Below are 21,582 nucleotides of genomic sequence, written 5' to 3' on the forward strand. Positions count from 1 at the left end.
ATGTGTGTGTCTATTAACATTACTTAGTAACTTGCAACATTATGTGTGTGAGCTTATTGATAAGAGGTGATTACCTCAGTATTCCTCCTTTTTTCTCCTCCACAGGCATTGTGTGGCTCTGTAAGATCTGTAGCGCAGATCCATATCACCAGATGTATGATGGCCTAATACGCTGCACTGACATACCGATGAACTACCTTACGCTCTAAAAACACTGAAGAATGGTCACTCTATGCACAGGTTGTCACTTAACACTGAGATGTATTTGGGAATCGTTTCCCACTGACCACCTGCTACAGTAATTGCTGCCCACCTGCTGCAGATCCCATTTTTTACTTTAACGCCAGCTTACTTAACCCTGCTCTGTCATGGCGAGGTACTCAGTGTGGCACATTATCCTTTTTATGCTGTCTGTGGCGAGCTGTTCTATCATCCATGGACCCCAGCGCCTAGTGGACCCTCTTGCTCCCCCAGCTCCCGAGTATGCTCATTCCATCAGACTCGATGGCGATATCATTCTCGGAGGCCTCTTTCCGGTGCACGCGCGAGGGGAGCGCGGTGCCCCCTGCGGCGAGCTGAAAAAAGAAAAAGGTATTCATCGCTTGGAGGCCATGCTGTTTGCTATTGACCTCATCAACAAGGACCCGGAGCTGCTGCCCAACATCACTCTGGGCGCTCGTATCTTAGATACATGTTCAAGGGACACGTATGCCTTGGAGCAATCACTCACCTTTGTGCAGGCGCTCATCGAGCGTGACCCCTCAGATGTACGCTGTGCCAGCGGAGAGCAACCGATCTTTGCCAAGCCTGACAAGATTGTGGGGGTGATTGGTGCATCTGCTAGTTCAGTCTCCATCATGGTGGCCAACATCCTGCGGCTCTTTAAGGTAAGTGGTGAACACATTGTGGGTTTGAGTTGTACTTTAAGCTGCAGTAAGTATCTTTTGGAAATTTAGGGATTTGGAGTCCTCGCTGATGGTAATGTGTTATTGCAAGTAATTAGTAGAAGAACATTTGATAATGTCAGGTGTTGTGTACCCAATACCTCACATGGCTTATCGGACAAATCCAAATACCAAGTCATTATCTCAGATTGCTCATCCTGCATAGTACATTGATTCTAAAGAAATCCAGTCACTGTCTGTAGGGCAGAATGTGGATTGACTGCTTTAAATTGCCCCTAGGTTTAAGTCAGTAAGTAAATTTGTGCTTGTCTGTAGAATTTTTTCTCACCATGACCCTAACCAAGATTAAATTAATGAATAAATAAATATTTGTCTTTTAAAGAAGAGGAACATTTTAATGAAATGTATTAGATTGATGTGCTTCATTTTTTAAAAGGGTTAGCCCTTTATAATTCTGCTAGCCTTAATCATGTTACCACATAAATGTATTAATTTTACTCCACATTTGGGTAACCACAGCTATGTAATCCTTTTGGCACAGTGGCAGTGTTCAGAAACCCTGACACCCCAACCCTTGACAGCTTCTTAATTTCCCACAGCCCACAGAACCACCACTGACAATAACATTGAGAAATATCACTCTACATACGTAGTCCTTTTAATATTTTGTGCATATTTCCCTTATTTCTCCCAATCTAATAATTGCTAATTTCCCTGTTGCACTTATATTGACGCTTGTACCATTCATTATTTGAGGTGAGCTATCACATGTCCCCTCTGACACACACATTGTCGATGACCACATCTTTTCACCTGCCAGTGATGGAGTCTCACAGAGAGCCGTACCGCATATAGAGAGACATTCTATGAACATCACAAATACCATACCCGTAATGCAGGAGTGTTAGTCAGACAGCAGAGATTGCATGTGTACAGCAGCAATGAAGCCCAGTTGACCTTCCACCCAATTGTGCTTGTTTTGGGCAGGTCCAGGGATTTTAACTCTAAGATTTGGTGGGCTAGCACATTAGATTGCTGCACCAGCCAAGTCCCTATCTTTTATATTATTTTAATAATACTGTATATATAAATGAATATTGAGGCATCCTGCTGATAAAGTTATAATATATTTTGGATATGTTCTCTCTGTGTCTACACTGTTTTCCTTTTGCATGCTCCTTTTCCTCCTGACTTCAAAAACATGCAGGTAGTGAACTGGCTGGACTAAATTGCCCCTAGGTAATAAGTCAGTGAGAAAATGTGTAATGTGTTAGTGTGTGTTGTTCTGTGATGGATTTTACCCTGTTTACAGGCTATACATACCTTGCACTCAGTATTTCTAACTGGTGCTGGAGCCACTGTGACTTTGACCAAGATGAAGCACTTACTAAAAATACATAAATGGATTCGTATACAGTAAACCCTACTAAATACATTAAACCCTACACTAACTTTTTAGCTAACTTACCTTTATGAAGTCTGTTTTTTCTAATCAGCATGTAATCACTGAGCAGGAATCTGCTAATATAATGCAATTAATTACATTTGCAATGTTATTTGATATGTTTTACACTAGAGTAGCTGTTAATATTTGTGTGCCAGAGCATGTTTTTTTTCTATCTGGAGCTCAAAGTGCTGCTACCAGGTTACCGTGTGTGTGTTAAATTATGTGACAGTAATAAATAATTATGTGAATAACACATTATATTTAGATGGCATGTAATTGGATACACAAAGTAGCTGGATTTATCAGATGTAAGAATTCAGCATAATAACCCAATGCATATCTGATGCATCTGCTAAAGGGATTAGTCAGGAACAGCAACACTGTGGGAGAGAGATAAATCCACAATATGTATTAATGCTATCATATGTTCAAGCTATTAAATACTGCAGATTGTTGCACTAACTTGTGTTATTGGCTTGCCCATGTCAAAAAGTTGAGTCTGAAACCTTTCTCGATCCACCGTGGCCTTGACTAGGATAAAGCAGTGGTAAAACAGACAGTGTTTTAATGTATAAAATCAATACATTTACTGCAGCATCACACACTTTCTCTCACATTTTGGAGCGGGCCAATCCATCATCTGAATGATTTTAATTGATTAGAAGAAACCAGAGAACACAAAGGAGACCCAAAAACATACCTTTTTATACCATACCATACAATCCTTATGAGAATATGTATTTATAGGATTAAGTTGTACGTGTGGACACTCAGCTATTACATAAAGACATGGGCATTAATATAAAGCTGCCCCCCTTGCTCTGGTGACAGTTTCCATTTTTCTGCCAAGTCTTTCCAATTGATTTTGGAATATGACAGCAAAGACTTATTTTTATCCAGCCTCAAAATCATTAGTAAGGTTAGCCTCTATGTGCATTGCTTTGCTCCAATTCATACTTAAAGTTCTAGATGTGGTTGAGGTCCGGGTCATTAAAGTTTTTTCACACAGAATCTATGGGCCTCGCTTTGTGCATGAAACAATGTAATGCTGAATCCTGAAGGATTGTGTTTTAGCAATTATAATTCTTTGCAATATAATTGTGGCATCCATCTTCCCTAGAACTGTTTGGGACACAACCCAACAGCGATGTTCTCCTGGCATGTGCCCAAGCCTAGATTAGTCTGTCAGACTTCAAGGTACCTTATTGGCTGTCATTTGTTTTGTTTTTGATCATATTTGTATTGTACAGTGTCCTTGGGTGACCTGAAAGGCGCTTATAAATAAAATTCTATTATTATTATTATTAAGGTGGTAATGTTGTTTACTACTCCAAAACACTGCTTAGGTGTAACATGCCCACCTGCCATGGAGATCGACAAGGGGGCTTTGTTATGGAATCATGTCCTTCTGCCCTTCCAAATATAGCTGTCGGAGTGGCATGGAGGCGCAGATGATTGACGTGTCAGTTCCTTTAAACTGACAGTCATGCCAGGTGGAAGTGTTTGTATTAACCACGGTTTCTCTCTTACAGACCAGTCAGCTCCCCCCTTGACAAACTTGCTTTTCTTTGGAACCGTGATGCCCAGATTGTTCTGTCCAGTTACTTTTATCTCTTTTCGGGAACTCACCCAGTGTCACTGCACTTTTCGGCATCATGAGGAAACCGCCCTGGGTGAGCAAGTTCACCCAGAAGGCGGTGGGACAGCATATTTCCTAAGCCGACCCCACATTTGGACTTACAGTGTATCACAAAAGTGAGTACACCCCTCACATTTCTGCAAATATTTTATTATATCTTTTCATGGGACAACACTATAGAAATAAAACTTGGATATAACTTAGAGTAGTCAGTGTACAACTTGTATAGCAGTGTAGATTTACTGTCTTCTGAAAATAACTCAACACACAGCCATTAATGTCTAAATAGCTGGCAACATAAGTGAGTACACCCCACAGTGAACATGTCCAAATTGTGCCCAAAGTGTCAATATTTTGTGTGACCACCATTATTATCCAGCACTGCCTTAACCCTCCTGGGCATGGAATTCACCAGAGCTGCACAGGTTGCTACTGAAATCCTCTTCCACTCCTCCATGATGACATCACGGAGCTGGTGGATGTTAGACACCTTGAACTCCTCCACCTTCCACTTGAGGATGCGCCAGAGGTGCTCAATTGGGTTTAGTCCATCACCTTTACCTTCAGCTTCCTCAGCAAGGCAGTTGTCATCTTGGAGGTTGTGTTTGGTGTTGTTATCCTGTTGGAAAACTGCCATGAGGCCCAGTTTTCGAAGGGAGGGGATCATGCTCTGTTTCAGAATGTCACAGTACATGTTGGAATTCATGTTTCCCTCAATGAACTGCAGCTCCCCAGTGCAAGCAAAACTCATGCAGCCCAAGACCATGATGCTACCACCACCATGCTTGACTGTAGGCAAGATACAGTTGTCTTGGTACTTCTCACCAGGGCGCCGCCACACATGCTGGACACCATCTGAGCCAAACAAGTTTATCTTGGTCTCGTCAGACCACAGGGCATTCCAGTAATCCATGTTCTTGGACTGCTTGTCTTCAGCAAACTGTTTGCGGGCTTTCTTCTGGGATGACGACCATGCAGACCGAGTTGATGCAGTGTGCGGCGTATGGTCTGAGCACTGACAGGCTGACCTCCCACGTCTTCAACCTCTGCAGCAATGCTGGCAGCACTCATGTGTCTATTTTTTAAAGCCAACCTCTGGATATGACGCCGAACACGTGGACTCAACTTCTTTGGTCGACCCTGGCGAAGCCTGTTCCGAGTGGAACCTGTCCTGGAAAACCGCTGTATGACCTTGGCCACCATGCTGTAGCTCAGTTTCAGGGTGTTAGCAATCTTCTTATAGCCCAGGCCATCTTTGTGGAGAGCAACAATTCTGTTTCTCACATCCTCAGAGAGTTCTTTGCCATGAGGTGCCATGTTGAATATCCAGTGGCCAGTATGAGAGAATTGTACCCAAAACACCAAATTTAACAGCCCTGCTCCCCATTTACACCTGGGACCTTGACACATGACACCAGGGAGGGACAACGACACATTTGGGCACAATTTGGACATGTTCACTGTGGGGTGTACTCACTTATGTTGCCAGCTATTTAGACATTAATGGCTGTGTGTTGAGTTATTTTCAGAAGACAGTAAATCTACACTGCTATACAAGTTGTACACTGACTACTCTAAGTTATATCCAAGTTTCATGTCTATAGTGTTGTCCCATGAAAAGATATAATGAAATATTTGCAGAAATGTGAGGGGTGTACTCACTTTTGTGATACACTGTATGCTGGAAGTGGGCTGCGCCAGCTGTGGGAGTAGGGTGCTGGTCATACATTCATCTCCCCGGCTTATTCTGTATTTCCTTTCTTCTTTTTTCAAGAAGAAGGTTGTTGCAGGTGCTATCAGCAGCTAGCCACATTGTGACAACCAGTTTCTGTGACAAACATTTCTTTTCTATCCACTTTCTCCGTTGCTGGCTGCAGATGTTTTTATGTCTTTCAATTGTTACTTTGTTTCTGTATTTTTGGTCACCGCTTTTATTTTTGGTTTGTTGCTTTTTAGCCACAGTAACGTTCAACCTTGGTAAAGCATCCTGCATTTTTTTACTATTTTATTTATGCATTTTCTCCCTTTTTTCTCCCAACTTCAGTGTAGCAAATTACTCTTCCACTGCTGAGGACCCTGATCGTGTCCGAGGAGGATATATTTGCCTGACACGTTCCCTCAGACGCGTACCCTTCTTATTTGCCCATACTTTTGTGGATTCGCACTTTTGTGGAAGCCTGTCTCGCACAGACTGTTCTCCATGTTCCTCCACTTCTGTATAGGCACCTCAGGCTACAAACCTGGGTCCTTACAGAGCGTTGAAGACCCCACTCCCTTTTCAGTCCTTTTTTCCACCCAGCAGACTAATGGCCAATTTTGTCTGCTGCAGGCACTGTCAATTGTGCCTGCTATGGGACTCCCAGCCAACTGGTAGCAGAGCTGAGATTCGAACACGGGAGAGTTGGTGTAAGCGAAATATCCTGCTGTGCAACCTGGGCTCATTTCCTATTCTTTAATGTGTGGGGCTACACCTGCTATCTCATTGGTACTGTTACACAATGGTAGTGTGCTCTGCTTCACTTAGGCTAAGGTTTGGTACTATACATGGTGATTCTTAGACTTCTGTGTGGCTGCTTGAGTAAATAAATCCAGGTTCAAATAAAAGTTTGTTTGCTAAAGTTGTTTGAAATGCAGTTTTTTCCCTGTACTGAGTGTTTACAACTACGGAAAAATGGATTTCTCATGCTGAAGTGCTTTAGCATATTCATTGAGCTTGTATGGCATGTTGTTATGTAACTAAGCTGCTGTGGCTTCGAAATGTTTTTACTTCACAATACAAAATCATCGTCAGCTGTTTAGGCAATTTAACTACAGCTGGGCAGAAATGTAAGGAACAAAATGATGACAATGTTATTATATGACAGTGCCAAGCTAAAAGTCTCTGACTTCTTTAGTGTGAACTATTTTACTTATACAATTGTTGTCTGTGCCAGAGGGTTTCAAATGGTTAGTGAGTTAGCAAAATATTTTATTTTTATATATTAGTTTTGGTAATATATCAAATTAGTGCATACAAATAGTAATATTTTTAAGCAGCTTTAAATATATTAAAAACAAGGAAAGACAAATGGGAAATGGTTATTACAAGGATTCACATTTTGCCATTTTTTGCAACCGATTACCAACCATCATTAATTTACAGTTAACAGATAACCAACTAGCTTTTGGTGTCCTATAAGTTTAAAACACGTCACTGAGTCTCACTTCAACAAGTCAAATTTACTACTTGTATTAATAAACAGTGTAATGCAGTAAATATGGCAGTAATGTAGAACAGTAAGAAAAACATAAACACTGTGAACAGAACCAATTTAACATTCTTTTATTTTTTGCATTTTCCCCCAATTTTCCTTCCAATCTAGTCATATCCAATCACCCTGTTGCATTATGCTTCCTTTCTACTGATGTTGACCTCCACTCTGACTGAGGAGAGCCGTGACTAATACTCTGACACGTGTGCAGTAGCCGACTATATCTTTTTACCTGCACAAGGCATAAGGTTATTCCTTGACTCTGTGCAGGCGCCATCAATCAGCCAGCAGAGGTCGTAATTGCATTCCTCCGGCTTGCCCTTGAACAATGCCCTTGAACAAAAGCCAATCATTGTTCATGTAGGCGCCCAGCCTGCAGAGCTGAGATTCAAACCAACGATTTCAAAATGTCAGCTCTGGTGTGCCAGTGTGTTCAACCGCTGCGCCACCTGAGCACTTCCCAATTTAATATTCTTAATGTAGATTTTAGTCTGTAGCGAACAGTTCATTACAAGCACTAACTAAACATGCTAATCAAAGCATTAAGTTGCAGTTGCTAAATTTAAGCAGCGCTTCCTGATAACATTAGTTTAGTTATTATAGGATGATAAGCATCTTATTTTTTGTTTTACCTTTATACTGGGACATGATGCAGAATATTCACATAATTTCAGTAAGAAAAATTAAACAAGCAAAAAATAATAAAACTAACACAAAAAACCCTACAGAACTCCACATGTGCGGAGTTTAACATGCATTCAGACTCCATAATGACACCAAAAAGCTTCAATATTTGTGATTTTATTGCATAATAGATGTGTTGTTACATATTTAAATGACATAAATACATAAAAAGGTTCAGATAAGAAACGCCTTATGCATCTGTGCACAGAGCTGGCACAGGCGTACTTGGTGGTTTTCAAATCACACACTTACTCTGTACAGACTATAGCTGCGCTCTCAATTGGAACCAAGTGTAAGCTGTTGGAAATTAATTTAAATGACATTTTTAACCAACTGCATTAATCAAACAATGACTTCTTTGACAGTGAACCGGTGAACCAGTTAATCATTGGCATCCAAGCAACAAGCAAATTATGCACATTTAAAAAAAGAAAACAAAACCTTTAACTGCTCAAATGCTACTTTGATTTTAAACAGATTACATTAGCTTGAGAACTTTATATTGTAATTAATGGGTATTGTACTACATTATAATGTACATATGATATATTGCCAGTCATATTTGGACACTTGACTGTGAGCTTGATGTACATCCTATTTCAAACCCATGGTCATTAATATGGAGTTTGTGGCTATAACAGCCTCCACTGTTCTGTTTATAGTGTGTCTGTGGGAGTTCATTGAAAAGAGCATTTATGAGGTTTAGGCAGTGATTTAAATGAGAAAGCCCAGACTAGCAATCAACATTTTAATTAATCTCAATGGTGTTCAAAGGGATTGTGTTCTTAAAGATTTAGGGCTCTGTGCAGGCCACTGGTGTTCCATAAACATTAAAATTTTTGAATCATGTCAGGTACACAGTCATGGCAGTATAATCTGTTTTAGATTCCTGCTCTCAATTTGCTCTGTCCCAACTGTTTTGAAATGTCTATGACTATGTGTAGTATCAGACAGGACTATTGACTATTGTATTAATTTCAGTTCAATCCAGACTTGGTGTCAGGTCAAAATTGTCAGGGGAGCTTTTGGAAACCCAGGGAGGGCTCAATTTCAAGGAGCGTCATATCGTATAGCCGAAGCTTGACTAGGGAAAGCCCAGCACTTACACATGTAGACTAATGCAATAGGTGAACTCATTTATATGTGCCTAATTAAAAAAAACTACACGTGTATGTGTAAGGATGTCTCCTAATTGTAATTATGCTAACAAAACAAAAGGTCTTTAAACCTATTAGCAATTTAAATAAAGAAATCACTCATTATTTACTATAATTAAGATGGTACAGTAAACAGTGAATTAAAATAAAACAGACAGCTATGGCAGCACATCCTTTCTGACCTGCATTCAATTAACAACAGTACAAAGACAACATATTTATTGTTTCAGTTAAACAGCTTTTGTTTTTGTATAGTCATGCTCATTTTAATTTTACATCACATTTGGGAACTGCGGACATTAGGTCTTTTAGTTGTAAAAGTGGATATTTTGTCCATTTTTTGCTTGATATAACACTGTTGCTGCTTAATATCCAGGGGTCTCAGTTGTTGTATTCTGCTTTATAATGCTCCACACCTTTTTATGTGACAGGTCTGGAGGCAGGACGGTCTAGCACCTGCACTCTCTTACTTCTAAATGTTGTATTACATGCAAAATGTGGCACTGCCTTGCAAAATCAAGCATGGACATAGTTGAAAAAAGATGCCATCTAGATAGTGACATATGTTGCTACAAAATATTATATATTCTTAATTTCCTATTAATGTTGCTTTCACAGATGAGGTTACCCATGCCATTGGCACTAACACACCACCATATCATGACAAGTGCTGGCTTTTGAATTTTGTGTTGGTAACAATAGGGATAGTCTTTTCCCTTTTGGTCTGAGAATATCAATTATTTCCAAAAAACAATATAAAACACAGACTCATAAGACCACAGCACACATGCTCACTTTTGTCTCAGTCTGTCTCAAATGAGCTTAAGCCTGAATTACAGAAAAATGTACTTTTTTACAATAATACACTGAACACTTGCACGCACCTCATTCAACATATGTAAAACCATTTGGCTCTTCTTTTCACCAGACAGCAGTGGATTTGCAAATAGAGGGGTAACATGCACAGAGGAACATGCAAGACTGAGGTTTTCATTTCACAACTTGTGCAGGCACCTTTACCAGACAGCAGGAGTTGATGCTGCACCATCAATGAGGCAATATCCCATCTGGTTTTCACATTCTCAGACATGGCCAATTGTGCCTGGTAGAGCACACTCGAATATGGGTCTCAGTGGTGGTGAGTTAGCGTTATAGACTGCTGCACCACCTGAGCACCTCTAGCACATCAATATTTAATGAAGTGCCGTATAAGGGGTAGAAGATCATGGACATTATGCATTATTTTTTGGCCTTGCACTTTATGCAATTAATATCCCTCCTGATTGTCTGGATGTTTTGGACTGTAGATGTTGTTGTATATTTATCATGTAGTGAATTTCCTTCCATCCTTGCACATCGTTAAACAAATGAGCCTTTTATTTATGCTTCTTTTATACTTAATCATGGCAGGATCATCTGTTCTACATTCCTGCTCTTAATTAGCCCCATCCCACATGAAATGTGTTAAAGGTATCACATGATGAATTGGTGTATATTTTAAACAATATGTTTTTTCTCTGTTTTCAATAAAGGACCTGCAAAGTCATTTTACAAATTGCTTTCTTTTTTTATTTAAATTTTATGTAGTGTCGTAACTTTTTCACAGTTTTCTTTGTTTTAGTTCAGTAAATTATTTCACAGGGAAATGCTTCTCAGTTTTTAAAGCATTGTAAATATGCTGAAGCTAGATAAGTATGTTAATATTTTCATATTTAGTATCTCCATATTGTCATCCATATTTTCTGGGTGGGTTGAAAACACATTTTTTCCCCAAGACTTTGTTACCTTACAAATATTATAAAACATACAGCACATCAGTTCATTTATTCATTGTCTGTTTTAACACTGCTTTATTTTGGTTAGAGTCTTGGTCTGATTTTTGGGCGAAAGGCAGGAAACACCCCTGACAGGTCATAAGTCTATTACAGGGCAGACACACACTTAGGGCAACTTTGACCAGAGCACCTGGAGGAAACACACGCAGACAGCCCTTCTTGCTGTGAGACAACTGCACTACCCACTGTATCACCATTTTGCCACATACAATACAATAATAATTAAAAAAATACAAAACAAAAAATAGAGGCAGCACAAATTGTAAAGAGACATATGATTACATACAATATGACTGATTTGTAACCCAAATTTCATATTTGCATTTAAACTTAATGTAGTCATTACTGTTTCTAAGTTTAGATATATTCTGACTCAGACTGAAAAAAAAACTGCCTTAGCAAATTTTCAGTGGCATAATTGTACTACACAGTCACTTCTGGCAGTGGCCCTTGTTGTCCTGTCAGCACTAATCTGTGTAGTGTGCTAGCTCAATAGGGTAGCGTTGTCAGGCCATGTAGCACTTTTTAAAGCCATTTATTAGGGATTTTGAATGGGTTTTATGTGCTGATTTGAAGTTACAGCGGTTTGTGACCACTTTGTGATCGCAAGAGAATATGCCATTTGAAGCAAAAATACCAGCCAATAAGTAAATTTTGTGTTTTTTATTAGATAGAGACAAAAAGTGTGGAATACCTATGTAGTGCAAGTCTGTGCCAGCCTTAAATGAGCATAGCCAATTTGATTAAAATACATAGTATTCTGATTATTGTTTTTCTGCATCTGTGAATCTGAGCTAAAGAAAAAATGTCTCACACTAGGGCTGCATTTAAACAAAGTTCTATACATTTTATAGAAGGGCACTAGAAAGTGTATATAAAAATAAATGATGTTGTTACTTTTCTGAGATGCGGTTGATTTAGAAAGTATTCTGACCACTTGATTTCAGTGTGTTGTGGATTTAAATTTAAATGTTTTTATGTGTTTTTGAAATGTACAAAAGTGTTTAGGTGCATTGTATTTGCTTTAATCATTGTGTCTAGAACTTAACTGGACTCAACAAGTCCACCTGATTTAATTAAATTGATTGTACATAATTTAAAAAGGCACACACCTGGTTTCAAAGAGTCAATTAACACTGTGTTGTTTGGGCAAAAAACAAGCCATGAGGTCTAAAAAACTGTCTGTGTATCATAGCCTATGTATGTTCCCAGGAGCCCAGTGGTCCCAGTAATGTTGAAATGGAAGTGGCCTGGCACAGTCTTTTCTGGAGTTGGCTATCTGATCAAATTGGGCAATCGGGCAAGAAGAGCCTTGGTTAGTAAGGTAATAACCCAACTGTCACTCTAAAGGCCTGTGCAGAAATGGGAAAACATGTTGGATGAACAGCCATCTCTGCAGCACTCCATAAATCAGGCTTTTTTGGCAGAGTGGGAAAACAGAAACCACTGTGAAGTAACACATTTAAAATTCATATAAAGGTCTCTGGCAACATAAAGGAAAACATTCTTTGGTTTGATGAGACAAAAATGTAATTTCTTGGGCAGAACTATGAGCACTATGTCAATAAAAACAGGCACTATGGTAAAACATGATGGTGGCAGCAGCATGTTGAGAAGGTGCTTCTTAAACACCATCCGCATTTGTGGAGAGACCTGAAGATGCCAACTGATAGATCCTCACCATCCAATCTGACTTAGTTTGAGAGGACCTGCCATGTAAAATGTAATAAACTGCCAAAATCCAGGTGTGCAAAGCTTGTAGAGAAGTATTCAACAAGTCTTGCAGCAGTAATTGCAGCCAGTTGGGCTTCTGCTGAATACATTTGTAAATAAGAGATTTCAACATTTTAATTTCAATATTTAAACATTATTATATTAAAACATTTGGGTAATTAGGGTGTGAAGGTGTCTGAATATTTTCACTATCCATTTCATCCACTGAATACTACAAAAGTTGGGACAGGGACAAAATAAGAGCGAAAAGTTTATAGAATATTCAAGTTAGGTAACGGAATCATAAGAGGGATAAAAAGAGGATCTACCAAAGGCTCAGTCTTTGCAAAGAAAACAAGAAGTCTCCTTAGTTCCCAAATGATTAAAAAGTGTAATCAATGGGAAAGATGATGTAACACAGTGGTAAACATGCCTCCGTCCCAACTGTGTTGTAGGCATCAAACTCCAAATATGTTTACATTTACAAAATGCAATTAAGTTGGGCAGTGAAAACATTCAGACTCTTTTTTTCTTAATAAAGATTTAAGAGAATCAACAAATAACAGATTTTTGCTTTATTGCATTTTGCAAAATATCCTTACTTTTTAATTTTGTAGGTTTAGACAACAGAATTTTAAAAATCAATAAATACCCCTATCCATAAAGAGCCATATTATAAAATAAAACACATACTTATGAGTACTATTCAATTATTCTTACAGTTTTTTTTTATTTAAAACATGATATGAACTAATCAAAATTTTAGCTTTTGTGGCTAGCTACTGATATAAAATGTTATTGAATATTCAAATAATTAAGCAATTAAACATTTTCAATTAAATCCTGGCTAGGGTATTAAGACTTTTAGACACTTGTCCCAAAGCCCCTTCAGTGTTGTTTTGGCTGTATACTTTGGTATGTGTAATAGTAAACTGTCACTGTGGAGCAATTTTTTCAAGAATGTTCTTGTATTTGGCTGCATTCATCCATCTCTCAGGTCTTACCAGTTTTCATGTTCTTGTTGATAAGAAGCACCCCCATAGCATGGCCCTGCCACCACCATGTTCCACCATTGGGATTGTTTTAGCCATGTGGTGTCATGTGCTTTTTTAAAACCTTTTTAAAGAAAAAAATTTTCTTTTAAAAAATCATAAACAATTCCAGCAAAACATTTACAAATCAAAATATAAGTTATTACACTTTCATTTCTGTACAGGAAAGACTAGATTAAAATGTAAAATGTGTTGTGTTTGTGCGGTACAGGCTGATCTGTGTGAGTTTATACTGTGCCCAGCATGCATCTATTTTAATCAATTTGGTTAGAGCAAAGATGCTCACATTTAAGTCAAATTGTTACATTCTGTGCTGCATCCATCTACACTCTCATGCCAAAAAAAGTCTGCATCACTTTGTCCTTCATCAAATCTGAAATTTTACTTCCATTCATATGTGGCACACACGAATTGAACCAGTAAATAATTAAGTGTTTCTGCATGGCGCCTGCCCGATCATATCCCTAACCAAGATAAATTGGCTAGTGAAAATAAATAATACAATAGAATGCCTTTATATGTCATATATACATGTACACATGTACAGAACAATGAAACAATTAATGCATTGTTTTGAAGCTGGGGTCAGAGCACAGGGTCGGCCATTGTACCACACCCCTGGAGCAGGGCCTTGCTCAAGGGCCCAAAAGTGGCTGCATAGCAGAGCCGGGATTCGAACCCACAATATTCTGATTGGTATCCCAAAGCTATTAGGCTACCACATTAGTAAAGATGGATGCTAAACCTTGCTTGTAGTTCAAGTAATTATTCAATATACTTTTGTCACCATAGTCATCTTAAGGAATGTATAGTAATTTTTAGCTCAAGTAAATAATCTAATCAAAATGCCAGTAGACTGCAGGTACAGAACTTTAAAACTAATTGTCTTACAGAAATTATGTGCATGAATTTAGTATCTTAAGTAACTTTAGAAATAGGTTTATGCTTGGATATCACAAAGCTTAACTGCTCCAGTCCTGGATGTGTAAAACTTTATAAAAAGTCCATGGTTGTTTGCAGTTTAGTTAGTGAAGCTTCAGATGTGACGCTCTGCATCGTTCCAGTTCTTTGGGTTTAGTACCGTAATGGCGATATAAACCCTAGATTTAAATTGTGATCCTTAAACAGCTTTACACCTGACTTTTGAAGTTCATGTCTTGTTAAAAACTCTGTCAGTCGCACTCAGTTCTGTAAATCGAAACTTTAAAGAATAGCGCTCACGTCAAAATAAAAACAATCCTGTTATATGGCTTGTGGGCCGGATGTACAATGTCCAGGTCTGCTGTAGTATGTGTTTTTTCACTCTACCTTTTAGCTCAAGTTTCAGACATTCTGAGCCAGATTTGAAAAAAGGAATTTTACTACTACTACTTACTGCTAAAACACAACTTGACTACTAGGATTGCACTTTTTAAGAACCTAAAGATGTTTTTTTTTTTTTCTTTAATTAAATTTGATTGTTAAAGTGCCCCAAACTTAAAACCCTATTTGTAAATAGTTAAGACCTTTTGTATTACTGATTTTGAATGGAAATTGTAATACTTCCACCTGCTGTATAGAGTGGCAGAGGACATGAATTGCACTCTCAGGCTTACCTGCCAGCCATAAGGATCAGCAGGTGGTTTGGAGGTGCAGAGGACTTGTAGTGTGTATTTCTTGAATCATATGACTCTGTGCGCCATTAAGTGTTGATGTGCTTCAGCCGTGAGAGTAGCTTTCAATGCCGACCTTGTGGGAACAGCTTGTCGCTGGTGCATTGTGTTGTGTACTCACCTGCAGAGTCTGTGAGCAACTTTGGTTTCTGCGAGCTTTTTTCCTGGCTGTGGATTTTTTTGGTTTTTCTTGTTTGGTGTTATTTAATTATTTATATTTATAAGTGCCTGGGTTTGATTTCTCAACCAGATGGCCAGGGTCTCTTTCTGTGTGGTGTTTGCATGCTCTCCCTGTGTCTGTTTGGTTTCCATTGGGTTCTCCAGGTTAGTCTAAAGGCCTGTCTGGTTACATGAAGCTAAGCAAATAGACCTAAGTGTCTGTATGTGATTGTGCGTGCGTGCGTGTGTGTGTGTGTGTGTGTGTGTGTGTGTGTGTGCGCCCTGTGATGGACTGGCAATCTGTCCGGAGTCTTTTCTAGATTTTGCCCAATTAATCAGTCGCACTGTGACCCTGACCAAGATAAAGCTGTGGTAAAACAGATAATGAAAGATTGAATGAATAATTATATTAGTTTGACTGTGTATGTTTGTGCTGTAATATGATACTGGTGTTATGTAAGGAATGACAAAGCCATAGGTGCAGAAAATAACAACATTGACCTACTTCGTAGTGAAACACTATGAACCAGAGGATGTGGCCACACCTAGCCATACTGCAAGTACACAGTAAACATTCTGGGCCAATTGGTTATATCATAAGTATGTGAAGGAGATGAAGATGCTGCAGCCCCCTATAATTTAAGTAGATAGAGAGAGTGAGAAAATCTGAGAATTGGATTATGAAATGGACAAATTCATTATAGGGTGTGCATACTATATTTACTTGAACTTGTATCAGCAGAGGAGAGCTAAATACCATCCCATATACTAAACAGTGTGCTAAATAAGAATGTGACCTTTAGCAAGGCTACAATTTTGAGTAATTCAGCTTGACGGCTAAAGCAGTGTCCTCTTTGTTATGTGTATAGTCTGGTACAATGAGTTTTGTTTTTTATAGTAAACAGTTAAAAGCTTTAATAATTTCATTTGGATGTTTCTGTTGATAATTGAATTGTAAGAATAATATTATTATTATGTAAATAAAATTGTAGAAAGTTAACTTGACAATGTTTGAGCATGATTTTGCATACATTCATACTTTTACATTCAGGTGGGAGCCCCCTACTCAAAGCATCTTCCTGCGTGCCTGAGCATGGCTGATGAAATGCACCTTTCTTTGTTATTGGAATTTACTACAGGGTGGCATGTATAGTGCTTCCCTAAGGCATCTGATTGGCACAGTCTTGCCCTGAGTTCATCTACTGCAAATATCACCTAGGTGTAAGTTAGTTAATGTGTGAATGTGTAATGCCCTGAGGTGTCTGTTCATTTTGCCTGAGGCCCCATTTTTTTGGTTAGGCTTTTTCTGGGTGCACAAGTTTGAATTCTGAAGATGTGATGGGTGACAATGATGGGAGGTAGTTTTATAGCTAATGTATGATAGGCTGTAGAATTGTCTTGTACATTATTTGTAAAAAAAAAAAAAAAAATCTTGCACTTGTCCGGTCAATATAATTGTTACATTTTTACTCTTTATTGTAAAACATGTATTTCTATAAAACATGCCATTAAAGAAATTTTGTGCCAGATATATTTCTTCAAAGTATAAATAAATACCAATACTACTTTTGGTACATTTGCATAGCGCATGCAGTTGCAAGTTCCTGTTTATGTTTTCTGATTTGTAATTTGCTTTCAAAATTGTTTTGGCAGTGGGCCATTTTTCAGATGGTAAATTTAATCATGCTGATGTGAGTGATGTGAGTCTATCTAATGAGCTGTTTTGGAATGTTTGAATGGATTTTTCTGACTATTGTTATTAGCATTGTTGTTGTTGTTCAGAAATCAATATTTGGTGGAATAACTCCCCCCTTTATTTCTCTTGGCCACTTTTGGCAAAAATATTCAAGCAGTTCAGACTTGTGATCACCTACCTTCTTCTTAATCACATTCCAGAGGTTTTTATTGAGTTCAGGTCTGAAGATTGGGCTGGCTAAGACAGGGTCTTGATCCAGTCATCCTCTATCAAAACCTTGATTGACCTGACTGTGGAAAACAAACAAAAATCAGAGTTAGGGAACTTTGTTGGAGCAGAAGGAAGCAGGTTTTCCTTCAGCATAACTTGTATGAATGTATGTAGCCTTGATAAAATTTTTGTTTGTCTGTTTATTAAGATTTTAACATCATGTTTTACACTTTTGGTTATATTCATGACAGGAACAGTAGTTACTCATTACACAAGATTCATCAGTTCACAAAGTTATATCAAACACAGTCATGGACAATTTAGTGTCTCCAATTCACCTCCCTTGCATGTCTTTGGACTGTAGGAGGGAACCGGAGCACCCGGAGGAAACCCACGCAGACACGGGAAGAACATGCAAACTCCACACAGAAAGGACCCAGACCGCCCGACCTGGGGATCGAACCCAGGACCTTCTTGTTGTGAGGCAACAGTGCTACCCACTTAGCCATCATGCCACCCCCTTTATAAAGTACCCTCATAGTGGGTAAAAGACACTGGCTTGTAGGGCCCTTCAAGTCTCTTACTAATCATTAGATGATTAGGGTTGGGGCAGAGCTGAGAATTGCACTCATCAGAAAAGATGACATTACTCCAGTTCTCCATGGCCTAATCATTATTGTCATTGATGGGGGTTTCTAGCTTTGCAAGACTTCAACCCTGGATCTAGAAGTCTGTTTTGAACCTTAGCCCAGCTGCTGTTTGCTATATTTTTGATCATCCAGGTCAATGTAGTGTCTTTTTTACCCTCTTCCGGTATGTAGCTTTAATGTCCCCAGGATCTACTATCCCTCTTGAGTTGTGAAGGGACATGCCTTTAACCAAATGTGTCTAGAACTTAATTGGAGTACACCTGTTGCAATTTAAATTGACATAGTTTGAAAAGTCACACATCTGGGTCTATAAGGACCCACAGTTTACATTGCATTGTCCAAGGAAGTGGCTGTCTTTGTGATCAAACTCTGGCAATTCATAAACCTTTCCAGTGGTGGCCAAATCAGGCATTCAGGCAAGAAAGGCCTTGCTAAGGGAGATTTTGTGCCAAGATGGAAGAATCAGTTGGCTAGACAACTATCTCTGCAGCACTCCATAAATCTGGCCCATATAGGAGAGTGGCAACACTGAAGCCACTACTGAAATGGAATATGAGAATGGTATGTAAATGAATGTGGCAATATGGAAAAATGAGTCTTAAAATGAGTACAGGAACATACTTAAAGAAAACCTTCTCTAAACATGCAAACTGAAAGTGGGGCAACACAGTTAATTTTCAACATGACAGTGACCTAAAATATACAGCCAAAACAATACTACAGTGGCTATCGGGCAAGTTTTTGACTGTCCTTGAGTGTCCCAGCTAAAACCCAGACTTAAACTTTATCGAACACTGTAGAAAGACAGATCTATATCTAAAGATGGCACTTAATAAACATTTACTTTTGAATATGATGTAGCTTGAGAGGATCTACTATGAAGAATGGGATAAACTGCCTAAATCCTGTTACGTGGGGAGAGAAAGGACTCAAGCGTGGAGGTTTAAATTGAAATAATAATTTTATTTTTTAAATGAAAAATAACAAACACACAAAACAGAAATCTAAAACAAACATAAGAACCCCTATGGACGCAGCTGGATGCTGCAGGCAAGAACAAAAGAAAAAGGGGAAAAAACTAAAGGACGCTGGACGCGAACCCCGGTCGCTCAGGGGAGCGCCGGGCGTGTTACCAGCGCACTACTGCAGCGGGGAGTAAGCGAGTGGCGCAATGCGCTAAAGGCGCTAGTGCGCGTTGAGAATAGAGAGAAAATCCTAGTTGGCTAGTTAAGCTCACAAACGTGGATCCGAACCGGGTGAAGGCGTAATAGCCGAGCGCTTGACGGCTTCACCATCAGGCAGTGCGGCACCCACTCGAGCTCAGCTTAAACCAGTTGGGGGAACTGGGTAGTGGCGTTGTAGCCGAGCGCTTGGCGGCATCACCACCAGGCAGTTCCAGAACCCCATGGACCACTAGGAAGAGGATGCCCCCGAAATCACCTCTGGTGCAGTTCGGGGGGAACAGAAGGCTCCTTCATTAGCCGCAGCTGGAGTCAGTCTGTCCGAGAAAAAAGGTAAAGAGAACCGGTTAATGATACAGGTAATCAAGCTTCTACTGCGGATTTGAACCGGGGTTGCTGGCGAACCAACCGAGCGTTTTACGGCGTTGCCACCCCACGGTTGCAGAATCCAAAAGTTAGATTTAATAAGCAGACTAAAGCGGTGAAAGCTCCAGCGCCGTCTCACGGGGCTGGCTTCACCCGCTAAAGCTAAATGCTACGAAGAAAATAAAAAGCAGCTCGAGGACTGCACGGGATCGCACCACGCTACTTCTAAGAAAGGTAAAGCAAAGCTAATTACCTCAACCTTGCGGTCTACACACCCTGATGGCCTTATGCCACCGGGGGTACCTCTAGAACTACAAAAGAAGCGTGGGGGAGCCGTCAGCAGTCCCCACGGACACCGCAGTGCCCAAAACGAAAGGAGCAAACAAGACAGAAGGTGCGACGCCTGCAGCCAGGCGGCGTGCCCTTAAATAAGGGAGCCGCAGCTGCAGGTCGTTCGCCCTAACGAGCTGGCCTATTATTAAAGGCCTAGCTCCGTACTGCTCTGTAAGGCCTGTGACGTCGGGGAAGAGTGGTAAGTCCCACAAACGCCACAGAACCTTACAAATCCAGGTTTAAAAACTTGTACTTCTAAAGAATAATGGGTTAAAGTGGCAAATTTATTTATTCAAAATCAAATTCAAGGTGTCTGTCAAGACTAACAATCCATTGAAGATATACAGTATATGACCAAAGGTATGTGGATACCTGACCATAAGCTGGTTAGCTTTGCAACCTCCCTGTGGCTATAACAGCTTCCTTCCACTGCATTTATTTATGAACCTACGAAGATACAAAGACAGAATTAGAACGTATAAAATAACTGTACAAACTGTGCACACACAACAGTTACTATATGAGAAAGTATGCAAATGTTTTGCTTTATAAGTGGGAGAACGTTCTGTGTTATTTTTGCAGTTTCAGATCAGGCTCATGTTTATTTTAAACCTCACAAAAGCTATAAATATGAAATGCATGAGTGAATTGTTTATGAGGAAAGGAAAAGCACCAGCATGAACCGTTTCAGTTACATACTGGTTGTAATAGTCACATTGGGAGCAGTGCTCATCAGAGGTGATGGAGGTAATGCCTTGATCGTTTAACCTGTAGGCCTTTCAAGCATTAAGCAAACCCAGCCTAAACAAACATAAAATACAGATGAGACGCAGATGGGATTTAGGAGGTTAAGATCTCAAGATGAAAAAGTGTCAATGTGTTAATGTGAACCTTCTTTCATTACATGTGCAATTCTGCCAGATTTATCTTACAGTTAGGGATTTACTGATACTCCCACTTTACCATTAGGGAGTCAGATTGAATGTAGAACTGCAATCTTAATCAATAAACTCTATTAGGTCAGGTGAGGAAAAAGAGAGTAGGCCAACTCATGTTTATGCAGACTGCAAAAATCTATGAATGATAAGAAAGGTGAAGAGCAACACTTGGGACGCTAGATACTCTAACTGTATGTGTATAAACTTGAAAGAACAAAACTCATTACTACGCTTGTGATTGCTTGTGAAAGCTTGTGAAATCACTTTTAATGACTTGATAAAATAATGACACATCTGTATGATACATACACTGATCAGCCATAACATTAAAACCACCTCCTTGTTTCTACACTCACTGTCCATTTTATCAGCTCCACTTACCATATAGAAGCACTTTGTAGCTCTATAATTACTGACTGTAGTCCATCTGTTTCTCTCCATACTTTTAAGCCTGCTTTCTCCCTGTTCTTCAATGGTCAGATTATGAAGGTGGTGGATCATTCTCAGCACTGCAGTGACACTGACATGGTGGTGGAGTGTTAGTGTGTGTTGTGCTGGTATGAGTGGATCAGACACAGCAGCGCTGCTGGAGTTTTTAAATACCGTCCACTGTCCACTCTATTAGACACTCCTACCTAGTTGGTCCACCTTGTAGATGTAAAGTCAGAGACGATCGCTCATCTATTGCTGCTGTTTGAGTTGGTCATCTTCTAG

General features: G+C 39.4%; 1 protein-coding gene across 1 annotated transcript in view; it reads left to right on the forward strand.

Moving 5' to 3' along the window:
- The first annotated feature begins 341 nt into the window (after positions 1 to 341).
- grm8b (glutamate receptor, metabotropic 8b) overlaps positions 342 to 21,582 on the forward strand; it is a 308,441-nt gene continuing 287,200 nt past the window's right edge. The window contains exon 1 of the mRNA XM_062992277.1: positions 342 to 887. Within this exon, the coding sequence (XP_062848347.1) occupies positions 369 to 887 (519 nt within the window). The 5' untranslated portion in view covers positions 342 to 368. The remainder of the gene's footprint in view (positions 888 to 21,582) is intronic.

Source organism: Trichomycterus rosablanca, chromosome 1 (assembly GCF_030014385.1).
Source record: "Trichomycterus rosablanca isolate fTriRos1 chromosome 1, fTriRos1.hap1, whole genome shotgun sequence".
In the NCBI taxonomy this organism is placed as follows: domain Eukaryota; kingdom Metazoa; phylum Chordata; class Actinopteri; order Siluriformes; family Trichomycteridae; genus Trichomycterus; species Trichomycterus rosablanca.